The 12,957-nt window shown below is 41.0% G+C and overlaps 1 protein-coding gene across 6 annotated transcripts in view; it reads left to right on the top strand.

Moving 5' to 3' along the window:
- The window catches only part of ELOVL7 (ELOVL fatty acid elongase 7), a 119,030-nt gene extending 109,978 nt beyond the window's left edge, over positions 1-9,052 (top strand). For 5 of the 6 annotated variants that reach the window (XM_078784979.1, XM_078784980.1, XM_078784967.1 and 2 more), the window contains exons 6-8: positions 3,330-3,435; positions 4,354-4,490; positions 7,457-8,465. In XM_078784979.1, coding sequence (XP_078641105.1) covers positions 3,330-3,435; positions 4,354-4,490; positions 7,457-7,696 — 483 coding nt within the window. In that variant the 3' untranslated portion in view covers positions 7,697-8,465. Of the gene's footprint in view, positions 1-3,329; positions 3,436-4,353; positions 4,491-7,456 lie in introns of all 6 variants that reach the window. The other variant, XM_078784975.1, reaches the window with a different exon arrangement.
- The last annotated feature ends 3,905 nt before the right edge of the window (positions 9,053-12,957 follow it).

Below are 12,957 nucleotides of genomic sequence, written 5' to 3'. Positions count from 1 at the left end.
GGTGCATGTACTTCTTAATGGTAAATGTACTTTGTAACAAATCTGCCTCACAATGGGAACCCTTTGGCACTAACTGTAGCGAAGTGAACTGCAGACCTTCGAAGCTTAGCGCAAATGATCAGGAGGTTTCATTTAGAGAATGGAGGAGACGATCTCTCTTCAAAGACACCAAATATTAAGGGAGCAAAGTGTTCAAGCTTCGCATTTTAAATCGTTAGTCGAGTATTAGGTTGTACATGAATGGGAATTGTGGCTAGGGTAGAAAAATGTTTGTGGCAAATGAGTGATTGGGTGAGTTCAAAATTCCACCATTTTACACACACACACACACACACACACACACACACACACGCACGCGCACACACACGCACACACACACACACACACACACACACACTGCCTTTAGAAAGTATTCACACCCCTTGACTTTTTTCAGATTTTGTTGTGTGACAGCCTGAATTTAAAATAGATTAAATTGAGATTTTTTGTCACTGATCTGCACATAATACCCCATTATGTCGAAGTGGAATTTTCTTTTTTAGAATTTTTTGCAGAATAGTTAAAAATGAAAAGCTGAAATGCCTCGAGTCAATAAGTATTCAACCCCTTTGCTATGACATTCCAAATTGAGCTCAGATGCATTCAATTTCCTTTGATCATCCTTGAGATGTCTCTACAACTTGATTGGAGTCCACCTGTGGCATAATTCAATTGATTGGACATGTTTTAGAAAGAAACTCACCTTTCTATGTAAGGTCCCACAGTTGACAATGCATGTCATACCTTTCTATATAAGGTCCCAAAGTTGACAGTGCATGTCAGAGCAGAAACTCAACCATGAAGTCCAATGAACCATCCATAGAACTCCGAGATAGAATTGTGAGGAGGCATAGATCTGGGGAAGGGTATAGAACAATTTCTAGTGTTGAAAGTTCCCAAGAGCCCAGTGAGCTCCATCATTATGAAATGGTAAGAATAGGGAACTACCCAGACTCTTCCAAGAGCTGGCTGTCCGACCAAGCTGAGCAACCGGGCAAGAAGAACCTTGGTCAGGGAGTTGACCAAGAACCCAATGACCACTCTGACAGAACTACAGAGTTCCTTGCCTGAGATGGAAGAACCTGCCGGAAGGACAACAGTTTCTGCAGCACTTCACAAATATAGGCTTTATGGGACAGTGACCAGATGGAAGACATTCATGAGCAAAAGGCACATGACAGCATCCCTGGAGTTTGGAAAGACACATGAAAGACTCTGATGGCATGATGCAAAAGATTACTGTGGTCTGATGAGACGAAAATTGAACTTTTTTGCCTGAATGCAAAGCTCTACGTCTGGTGGAAAACGAGCACAGCTCATCGCCCATCTAACAGGATCCCTACCGTGAAGCATGGTGGTGGCAGCATCATGCATTGGGGATGCTTTTCAGTGGCAAGGACTGGGAAACTTGTAAGGATAGAGGTAACAATGAATGGAGCCAAATACAGGCAAATCATTGAGGAGAACCTGCTTCAGAGTGCAGAAGACCTTAGACTGTGGTGAAGATTTTACGTTCCAACAGAACAATGCCCTCAAGGATACAGCCAAAGCAACACTGTAATGGCTGCAGAACAAGAACATGAAAGTCCTTGAGTGGTCCAGGCAAAGCCCAGACTTGAATCCCTTTGAGAATCTGTGGAAACACTTGATGATTGCTGTTCACCAACACTCCCTATCCAACTTGACAGAGCTTGAGCAAAACTGCAAGGAAGACTAGGAGAAACTTCCCAAATCCAGATGTACAAAGCTGTTAGACATACCTAAGAAGACTCGAAGATGTAATCTCTCTGCCAAAGGTGTTTCTATGAGGTATTGACTTGGAGGGGGGGGTTGGGGGGGGGAGGGGATACCTATGTAAATTATATATTTCCCTGTATTTCATTTTTAGTTTAGAAATTCTGGAAAAAAAAAAATATATATATACTCAGAGGCAAAAGTTATTGTGACATGGAATTTTTTCATTGGTAATGTTGTGAATGAATTTTTGGATTTGAACCAGAGAAAGAGTGTGTTAAAATGGTCGAAGAAACGCAACCAAGCAGTTGTTGTTCGAATTGCGAGAAAAATGGCCAGCAATGTTCACTTTAAAAGGACAGACAACCAGACGCTTATCATTTCCACTCAATGCAGTCTTAAGAAGTGCAGAAGTCAGAAAAACACCTCTATTCATCGTTCTGGAACAAGTTCGACATGCCACGCCTCGGGGAAAATGACAGATGGAGAGCTATAGGTATGCTTCAGTCTGGTACCTCGCAGCGTGATGTTGCTCGTCGATTCAACGTCCATAGAAACACCATTTGGCACAGCTTCACCGAGCTGACGGTAGGACACGTGTCTACAGGTGCACAGGTGAATGTTACATCAGGCCATGTGTTCTGGAAGGGGATCGTTTTGGAGGTGGGGGCGTTATGATCTGGGGTGGGATAACAGCTGCAGCAAGAACACCAATGATTGTGATTGAGGGGAACTTGAATGCTGTGAGGTACCGAGACGAGATTTTGCAAATGGCCGCTTTACCGTTTTTGCAACAGAACGGCCCTAGAGTGACGTTTCAACACGATAATGCCAGACCACACGTTGCTCGAGTTGTACAGCAGTATCTTAATCAGAACAATGTTAATGTGTTACCCTGGCCTGCAAGATCCCCTGATTTGTCACCCATTGAACACGTCTGGGATGAAATGGAGCGACGTTTACGACGTCATCCGAATCCTCCAAAAACGCTGCAGGAACTCCACCAAATCCTTCCTCGGATATGGAATGATCTTCCCAAGGACTTTCAGCGACGTTTAGTGGCCTCAATGAGGCGAAGGTGCCAGGCCTGCATCAATGCACAAGGTGGACACACTCGCTACTGACTGTGTGAACTTGCTTGTGAACCCCCTCTTGTGTTGTGGCTCATTTGCATATGCCAGGTGCACTGTTCTTATGGACTGTTGATCGTTACCATACCTTGAAACATTTGTCTTTCCATGTAATAACATTTCATTCGTGGCAGTAAAAGTTTAACACTGATTCTGTTTGTTGTTTGTGTGTCACAATAACTTTTGCCTTTGAGTATATATATACACTTTAACGTTGTGGGGTATTACATGTAGATGAGTGACAAAAAATTCAATTCAATCCATTTTGAATTCAACCTGTAACAGAACAAAATGTGAAAAAGGAGTGTGAATACTTTCTGAAGGCACCGTATTTAACTTCAGGTTTGAGTGAGTAACACAGGTCACTGTTTATGAGATGTGGATTTCAGTCTTAAAGATGTCTCCTTCATTGCTGTTGTTGTTCAGGTGTTTTTTGTATTGCGCAAGAAAAACTCGCAGATCTCCTTCCTGCACGTCTATCACCATACCATCATGCCACTGACCTGGTGGTTTGGTGTCAAGTTTGTTGCAGGTGGATGCTATGCAATACTGCTTGGTGTTTTGGTTCTTAAATGTGGGGCCATTGTCCGTAGCTTCTGATGCGAGTCCCTGCATTTTCATGTTGTTTGCTTGTTTTATTCCAAGACCATTAATCTAAGATACCTTTTATTATTATTATAGTATACTCAGTTATACTTTATAGAAACGTTGCCTATTGTACCCCTATCAAACAAGAGGCTTGTCTATAAAAGATTAATCGTTGCAGAATGACTATTAGAAGAAAACAAGATTCTGTGATTCCATTCAGAACACCTCACAATGCAAATTAATGGTTACCTGTGAAAGTGATACTGGCCATATAAACAAAGCCATACAGTAATGGACACTGCCCACCTGGTGTGGTGTTGGCAATATGAACCAGTAATTTAGAAGACATTTCTTTGATGCCGAAATGTCAGTCTTGCTAACTTAACCTGCTGCAATTCAGATTGTTGCAACTTTTGTATTAATGTGGAAGTGACCGTATAATGCACATTTATATACACGAGTAATAGCTGCTCCCTCCGGGAGCAAATTATGGTGTCGATACCCCCTTCCTCCGGCAGAAGTCAGTGGTTAAACCACTTGCACTATTCTCCGTATACAGGCAAAGATCACAAGTCATCTCCCCACTCTCGAGTGGGAGTAGGGGGATTATTTTGTGCCCATGACCTGCCCCTGGGTACACACAGCATGCATGCAAAATTTGTTGGATATTGACACAGCCGTTTTCGATTCTATGATTATCAGATGTACATGCAGATTTAATTGCCTTATTTTAGTTAGATATTTCTTACTCTCAATCAGAGTGAATTTTTGTGTTCCTCTCAATGTGATTTCAACATTTCTCAAACTCGGATACTGACTGTTGATGATGATTGTAATAACATTGTTTGCCCTTTGTCCACAGGGGGTCTCGGTTCTTTCCATGGATGGGTGAACTCACTTGTGCACATAATCATGTATACTTACTATGGGCTGGCGGCCGCGGGTCCGGCCTATCGGAAGTACTTATGGTGGAAAAAGTACATGACCATGTTGCAGCTGGTAAGAACATAACCTGCTTTTGCAGTAACGGTTTCTGTTTATATGTTTACCTTCGCAAAAGCGGAAGGTTATGTTTTGATCGCTGTGTATTTATTTGTATGTCTGTGTGTGTGTGTGTGTGTGTGTGTGTATGTTATTCGCATAACTCAAAAAGTATTCAACCGATTCGCATGAAATTTGGTGGGATGATAGGTTATTATCCGGGAACCATTTGATTAGATTTTGGAATCGATCGGGTCAAAGGTCAAGGTCAAGGTCATGAAACGGTCAAAATCGTCTTTTTACCATAGCGCGGTCAATTTGTGTCCAATTTGTATGAAACTAATGCCAAAATGTTCAGAATTCAATGCCCAATCTTGTGATATGCGACATGACACTCTGACGTCATAGAATGGTTTAATTTGAAACAAATCTTCCCGCATGACAACGTAGGTGTGGCTTTGCTACACAGATCTTGTAGTCTTTTATTTTGGCAACAAAAGTAGCTGCGGCGAAGGTATGCGCTCTACCGAGTGCCCGTTCTAGTTTCCTTTTGTTTTATCAAACATTTTTTCATAGGGCTGAATTTTTGCTTTACAAGAGTAGAATTTCACATTCAAATCTTGCTCGAGCACAATGTTTTAGCTCTGCAGAAATAATTATTGCCTGGAATTGTAACTTTGACATTAAGTATTGTCCTGTCCACAGCTGGTTACCACCAAGCCTTGGACGGATTTTTTTTTTTTTTTTGTATACTGAATCGAGGCTCGTGAAAGAGCTAACATTTATTTCACAAACAAATCAACCAGACAAACAAAATATACAAAAAGAGGGAGCGGAAGCCAAGATGGGGAGAGAAGGGGAAGCACACAACCACAACGGATGAGCCAAACCAGCTTTAACTCCCGAGGCGGTCTCCAATTTTGGTGGTCATTGAAGCGTGCGGGACTGAAGAACCACGATGCGTTTATTCTCGCGAACACATGAGTTTATTCCGAAACCCACCAAGGACAATACAACAAAAATGTAACAATAATTATTTACATTAAAATAAGGCGCGGAATGAGAATAAAGAAAATAAATGCTAAGGTGAGGATCCCCCATACAGACACAAAAACGCACACAGGGTGAGGTAAGAAAATAACAGTCACGCTCTGGCACTTAGCTGCACCAAAATGTATCCTGTGGAAGGTCAGCAGTTGTCGAAGCCACACAGGTGGGAAGCCCGGAAATATGGCGGCGAAAACGAACGCTGAGGGCTCCCGAGATTGAGGCGAGCAGGGACCACGGCACTCGTTCTCTTCCCCTCTGTCCACTGCTTCACACTCCTTTGGTGCGATAATATAAATCCTCCTTTTTGGTAAAGGGAAGCACGGCCACGTCCTGACGCACACCAGCACCAGCCTCCACAGGGGCACCACACAAAATGCTTCAAATCCAGTCAGAGACTCTAGAACCTTCCTTCTCCGAAGCCTTTTCTCTGCGCTCGCACTCCACCCACATCATCGGGCCGCTTCACTCATCTGGGGGGAAGGGGTGGGTGTTGGTGGCCTGTCGGCCCTGTTCGCCCTGTCCCCTCCCCCCGTCCATTGGTCCATTGTAGCTCCGCCTCTCCTTGGCGGGCCTTTGCCTTATGTGTCCATTGGAACGTGAATAGCTTGGCTGGCTTATGTTATAAATGTTAGGGACGGCCACAGAGGGCATTACGAACAGGAGAAATTATCCTTAATCCCTGCTATTAATTAACACTGCATCACCCTTCGTATGATGCATATTTAAACCCAACCTTAAGCTACATTTTCCCTACTTATTACATTGGAATGCTCCTACACGTCACATGGTTAATACTATTTCTATTCAATCCTACCTTTCCTATGGTATTCTCTAACCTACCCCCATAAATGTAACAGTATTATTAGTTTGTTACCTCCACCACCAAGAGTGAATGGAGGTTATGTTTTCAGCCCTGTCTGCCTGTGAACAGGATATATAAAAACGTTGTGCATGGATTCGGCTGAAATTTGGTGGACAGGTTGGGTGTGTGACAAGGACAAAATGATTAGATTTTGGTGAAGATCCGGATAAGGATACTATAATAATTTTAAAGTGATTCTTCACCATTGAGAGAGAGGACCAAAAATGATATATAGCACGATATCTGAAAAAGTTGCAAAAGGATTTGGACATAACTAGATGGACAGGTTGGGTGTGTGACAAGGAAGAATGGATTCGATTTTGGAAAAGATCTAAATCGGGATACAAATTTTTCTTTTTAAAATTATTCTTCACCATTGGGAGATGGAACCAAAAACAATATATAGCATGATATTTGAAAAAGTTGTGGATGAGTTTGTTAGATGACAAGAACAAGCTGATTAGATTTTGGTTCAGGTCTCGGTCTATATCTGACTTATCAGTGAGATACAAGACGTAAACTGTTCAGCCTGGAGGAGGTAAGTGCTCTACCAAGTGCCGTTCTAGTTGATGTTATGCTTCCTCATGAGTCAAGCTGTGATTGGGTACCAATCTGTGGTGAATATGCGATCAGCATTTTCATCTGCACTACTAACACTGCCATCTTCACTAACACCAACATCGTCTGAATCGTTCGCATAAAGCTCAAAACGATACGGCTCCCCAATTCCCCCAAAAGCGTTTCCATCACTAATTTTGTCTTCAATAGTTTCTTCAAAAACCCACTGATCGCTTTTAAGATACTGAGAACTACAGAGTTGCTAATGACGGTTAAATCAGAATCGGAGTTAATGTCTACATTTGAGTTATGTATTGCTCTACAATGCCTGTACCATATAGATGTGAGTGTTGGGTGGAGCATGGTCTTTGTATTTGTTGTTCTCCTACAAATCAAAACCAGGACAGGTAAACTTGGTGGTGAGCTTGTGACTGGTTATTTTTGGTATTTTATATAATATTTTGTTTGCTTTTGAAAGTTGTAATAATTGATGACAAAACAAATCTCCCTGCAGGTGCAGTTTTTGGTGGTGGAATTGCATATCCTGCAATTCTTCTTTATGAAAGATTGTGCCTACTCCTTCCCAATCTTCCTCGACGTTATCTTTGTTTATGGCCTCATCTTCTTGGTGCTCTTCTTCAATTTCTGGTACCAAACATACACAAAGGTCCCTCGACCTGCCTGTTCAATGCTGTCCAACGGAGACATCCAGCCTAATGGACTGGCTAACGGTGCTCTGCAGAAGGACAAATGACACTGAGGCCTTGTGATCAAATGAGGGAGAGAGAGTAGCGGGGCGTATTGGGGGATTGAAGGCTGGAGGAGTGGAGCTGAAGCAACAAGGGCAATGAGACCTGAACCGGAGGAAACAAAAAGTGCTTACAAACTTTTAAATCCCACTCCTTTTTTTGTTTTGTTTGTTTTTTGTTGTTTTTTTGCAGTTATTTGTTTGGTAATGAAGAATTTGTGGTTTAAACATTGCTTAAGCAGAAGTTAGTTCTTCGGGTTGGAAAGAGCTCTACATGATCATGTTTTGAGCTGGGGGTGGGGATGGGTATCTCCGTTAAAATGTACAAATAATCATTCCAGAAGCTTTTACAAGCTACTTAGGAGACTGTTGTTTTGGCAAATGCTGTAGTGGATGTGCACTGACAGGGGTTATGGTTGTGCTGCTTACCTTTTGTGGTCACTGGCCAACGTGGTCGAATTGTGAGGAAGTAACACTTAGTTGCAACCCAAGGGTTGCAAGTTTTAAAATCCAACCTAGCCAAAATGTTCACTGAACAGTTGACCGCCAAAATCCTTTTTTAAGAACGGTAAGGTGGCTTGAGTGAAAGCAGTGTTTCTTCTTGTAATCTTTGGTGAGAGGGAACTTCTCATTGAGGATTTGAAAACCGTTTTTTATTTTCGTTGTTTATTTTTTTAAAAAATTGGTCCTTGGAGGAAGAACTTTTCTCAGGTGTGTGTGCCATGTTCTCAAACTGCATTCTGCTGTTTGAATAAATTGTAGATGGTGAAATATTTCCTCTTGGAACATCTGCTGTTTCTTCAAACGTTAAAAAAGAAAGAAAAAGCATCAGATGAAAACGAACTTGTGCCTCTTCAGTTGTTATATATATATATATATATATATATATATCAAAGGCTTTTTGTTTATCGAATAACATAAAGATTCAGCAAAAGGGAACCATTGTCTCTTCATAAGTATTTTGAATGTCCTCCTTTTGTACCTTCTGATAAAGATCACTGTATTATGCCGGCAATCAAATTCTTCATCAAATTTTCTTTTGCTTTACTTCTTTAAATTGTTTTTACTTTTACATTACTTTTACTTTACTTTACTTCTTTTTTGAAGTAAAATTGCTTTACTTCTTCATCAAATTGACGGCCAATCTTCACAGCGATTTGCTGCAAGTTCTGCAGGAAAATGATTCTTCTTCTTCGTCGTCTTCTTTTAAACCCCAAATTGTCATCGTTGGCCCAAAATTTATTTGCGTGGATGATAGCGATTGTGTAAGTTTACCCCCTTGGTCAGTAATCACACTGAAGGTTCCTTTTCATTTAATATGTTTAAACCGTAATCTAAAGGCTAATAAAAGCTTATTTTTGAGATCTGTACCTTAATCGTTTGTGACATCCGCTACACATCTGCCATGTTCTACTAATAAGCTCAAGCCTGCTGCAGACCTTGGTTGGCAGCTTCCGGTGATACCCATGGAGGACGAGGGAAAACGGCCGGTAATGACTTCGGTACTATCAGGTAACCCCATGAATGGTTTGTTCTCCAAAGACCCCATCTGAGGGAAAGGCAGTAAAGAACCGGAACTGAAAATGGCAGTGAATTAAAGAATTTGATGTATTGAGACGTGTAAACTGCTTTGAACATTTTGTGATGGTCACTACATTAAATTTTTCAATGATAACCATAACAGAAAGCTTTAATAATCTTTATGTATGAGCTTTAGCTTAAGAATATATACATTTGTGGGTTAATACTGTAATCGCTGTCGTATTTCCGAGAATTATTTTACAGGGAAAAAAATTAAATTGCACTCTTTGACTATTTGCCGGATGTTTTGGAAGTGATGATCCCGTCTGAGCATTTATACGGTTTGCTTTTGAAGATCAGCAACACAACAAATATGTAATAATCTCTCAATGCCAAATGTGAATGACATAAACACTCATCCATCCTCGACCACCACCCCCAAAATAGCAGTGATGCACATTTAACTTTACCCACAATCCATTGCACTTATGAGTATGAGTCCAGAAATTCTTAACTCGTTTCTATTTTTTGGGTGGGATGATGGGGGCAAGTTGGTCGAAAGCTGAAAACATGGTTCGTTTGCTCTTTCACTTTTTACATGGTTCCAGTCCCATGATGAGATGTTCAAGGTGCAGATTGATTGTTGCATGCAACAGTTGCTAAATATGTATACGGGTACCATCACTTTAAGCCAAATGTCATCACTGCACTGAAGCATCCTGGAAAAGCCAACAGTAACTTCATACAAACAAACGATTATCTGCTGAGTCTCCAGTCATCCATTACAAAGTATTTGTTAGATGGTGCCATTGGGGTGACCATGAGCCAACATATGTTGCAAGAGATCCTTTGCAAAATTTGCAAAAATGGAAGAATGACTTGAATGAAACTCTTGGTCACATGTATTGATTTGAAAGGTAGAAACGTAGAGTCCAGGAGACTTGTGCAAGTCTTTTGCTGTTTTCATTGTGTATATTATCAGATGGCTCAAGATTCTGCCGGTTCTCTTCCAAGTGCATTGGGGGTATGTTAAAGACATGGTAAAGCACTTTGATCAAATTGTTGTTGTTTGGTTTCTTATTCAGGTTTAAGTATCATGCAAGACAGCAAATGGTGGAAGACAACAAGCAGACAAACAAGACTAGAGTTGTACAAATGGCATAGAGAGACGATAAGGCTACAAGGTGGATGGGGTTGGGTGGGAGGATATTATTATTATTATTTTTTTGTATGCAAGATCGAGGCTCGTGTAAGAGCTAACATTGATCACAAAAAGACAGACTAACACAAAAAAAAAAAAAAACATGATAAAGGGAGCAGGAGAACAAGATGGAGAGCAGGGACATTGGGAGATCTGTGGGAGGGAGAGGGCTTGGGGGGAGGAGACATGAGAATAGGGGGGGGGGGGGGGGGACTAATATTTTGCAAATATATATAAGCACATTAGGGTAGTCCAAAAATTTGAAGATTGGATTTTCATTTCTCCACAAGCCTGCCCCTATTCCTATTGAAGAAAGTAGTTTGTGGTGAAAACTTGAGCTTCATTGGACAATATTTAAAGGTTGCTCAAAATGTTGACAAATTTTAATGAATAATAAGATTCTGAATTTTTAGCATCATACATCAATTCATAGATAATTATCTCTTTGCAATTACTCAAATTATTTATTATTGTTGGCTTGCCCTTGTCTTCAATGGTATGACCAAGAGATTGTGCAAAAGCACTGGCCACAAACATAGCACGCCGATCTGAGAGATTTACTCTGTCCAGAGTTGCCACTATTGCTGGAGTGATCACCTTGATGGGAGCCTTTTTCGCCTGTTTGGCAGAAGATGGACTTTGGAGTTTGAATTAATTGTCCCCTGAATCGGAGCTTTCAATCTCAGACTCATCATCATCAATAACCACGGCCGATGTTGATGGAACAGATTGCATTGCTGTTAGAGTCTCAGCAGCATGTTTCTTCTTTCTCTTATCTTCATTCTCAAGCCTGATACGCTTTCTGTTCTGCTTCACTGCCAGAGTGTTGTCCACAGATCCCATACGTGAACTTGAGGGATCCTCACGCTGCATGATAAGGAATGCTTTGTCTTCTTCATTCGTCATTTTCTCAAGCGCATCATTTGGTGAGATATCGAAGAGGGATTGAAGATCATCTTTGAACATCTGCTCCTTCACTCTATAGTTTTTGAATGTCTTGGTTCAATTTTTCTTTACCAGTTTGTAGGCATCATACAACTTCAAACGTTGGCGCTCACAGGAATCTACTCTCTGCGCTGGAATTCGTGCTTTCTCCCAGTATGCACACACAGCTTGTACACTAAGTTTGGCATTTTCACGAACTGTATGGTGTTCTTGTATGTGATGGTACACCATTATCTGCAATGTGTGTCCTTTGGTTGGTAGACCCCACATATTATTTCCTTTTCAGACTTGCCCAGCAACCAAACTGTGGAAGAGCTGCGAGTTTCTGCCATCTGAAAAAAACAGGATAAATTAAAAATGTTATTTTTTGAGCAACCTCTAAATAAGTTCCAATTGACCTCATATTTGGTTCATATGATCTTTATAAACATAGGAACAAGGGCAGCCTTGTGGAGCATGGATTTTTAATAGTGTTAAATATTACATATATCTGTGGACCACCCTAAAGCACATGGGTAGCTATTGGAGACTATGTGAAGTGAAGGCCTAGCCATATAGCTTGAATGGAAAAAAGCACACAATTGGATGAAATCGGTGCAATAATTCCACAGCCAAAAGCAAGGAGGGTTGGTTAATGTATTGTTATGCATTATGTTTTCCACTCTGTCAAAGCGCCTTTGGGCTTCTGGAAAAGCGCTATACAAAATAAATGAATTATTATTATTATTATTATTAATAAGTAAAAAGTTTTTAAATTAGGGCAACGAAGAATAGATTGCCATTACTGAAAGTGAGAATTCCATTTTAAAAAGGCTTTTGGTCTTTGAGTTAAAATTCTACTCTTTCAGGTGAACGTAAATTACATGTGACAAAGCTTTGATTTTATCGACATAGCTCAACCACACCAAGATGTAGGTCAAAAAGGTGTTTACCCCTGCATTGCCAATCAACAAATGTGCCTCACAGCGTTTTGGCTCTTATTACGGTAATTGTCAACCTTTAGGTTTGGAATTTTTAGTTTGAGACGATTTTTCTTAAACCATGTCACCTGTTGACCATTTCCACCAACCACAAACTGTTATTGACTTGTACTTTACCTGCACCTCATGTTTCTCTCAACTCTGAAGGAAGAATCCTTCCTCCCACAGGACATCCCTGGCTCTTTAGTGTCTCTCCCGGTTATTTTGTCTGATTTGAAAGGCCTGAACTATGCCCCGGTGGCAGACTTGCATTTTACATCAATAACTCAATTTCTGACTGCACTTGTACTTTACACCTCCCATTTGCCAGGAGTACCTCTGGCTGTGACTTCCCCTCTGCTCCAACCTCTTGTTCGTCTGTGTGTTACATACCATCCTCCTAACAGTGACAACTATATCTGCATCTCTCTCTCTCTCTCTGACAACTTGGACAAATTTTTAACCACTCATTCCAATTCTCTATTCCTCGTAATGTGGCAATTTCAATTGTCACCAATCACCAAGCAACTTGGCTGGGTGTTTGGTACCTTTCTCACCAGCCATGGCACTTCAGCAAAGGACTTCTGTGACTCCATGGGACTGACTCGATCTGTAAATTTTCCAACCCAGATTTCTCCAAA

The sequence above is a fragment of the Myxine glutinosa genome, chromosome 1 (assembly GCF_964187855.1).
Source record: "Myxine glutinosa chromosome 1, kmMyxGlut1.1, whole genome shotgun sequence".
Lineage (NCBI taxonomy): Eukaryota > Metazoa > Chordata > Myxini > Myxiniformes > Myxinidae > Myxine > Myxine glutinosa.
Note: the sequence above shows the minus strand (reverse complement) of the source record. Positions and strands in the feature narration are given on the sequence as shown.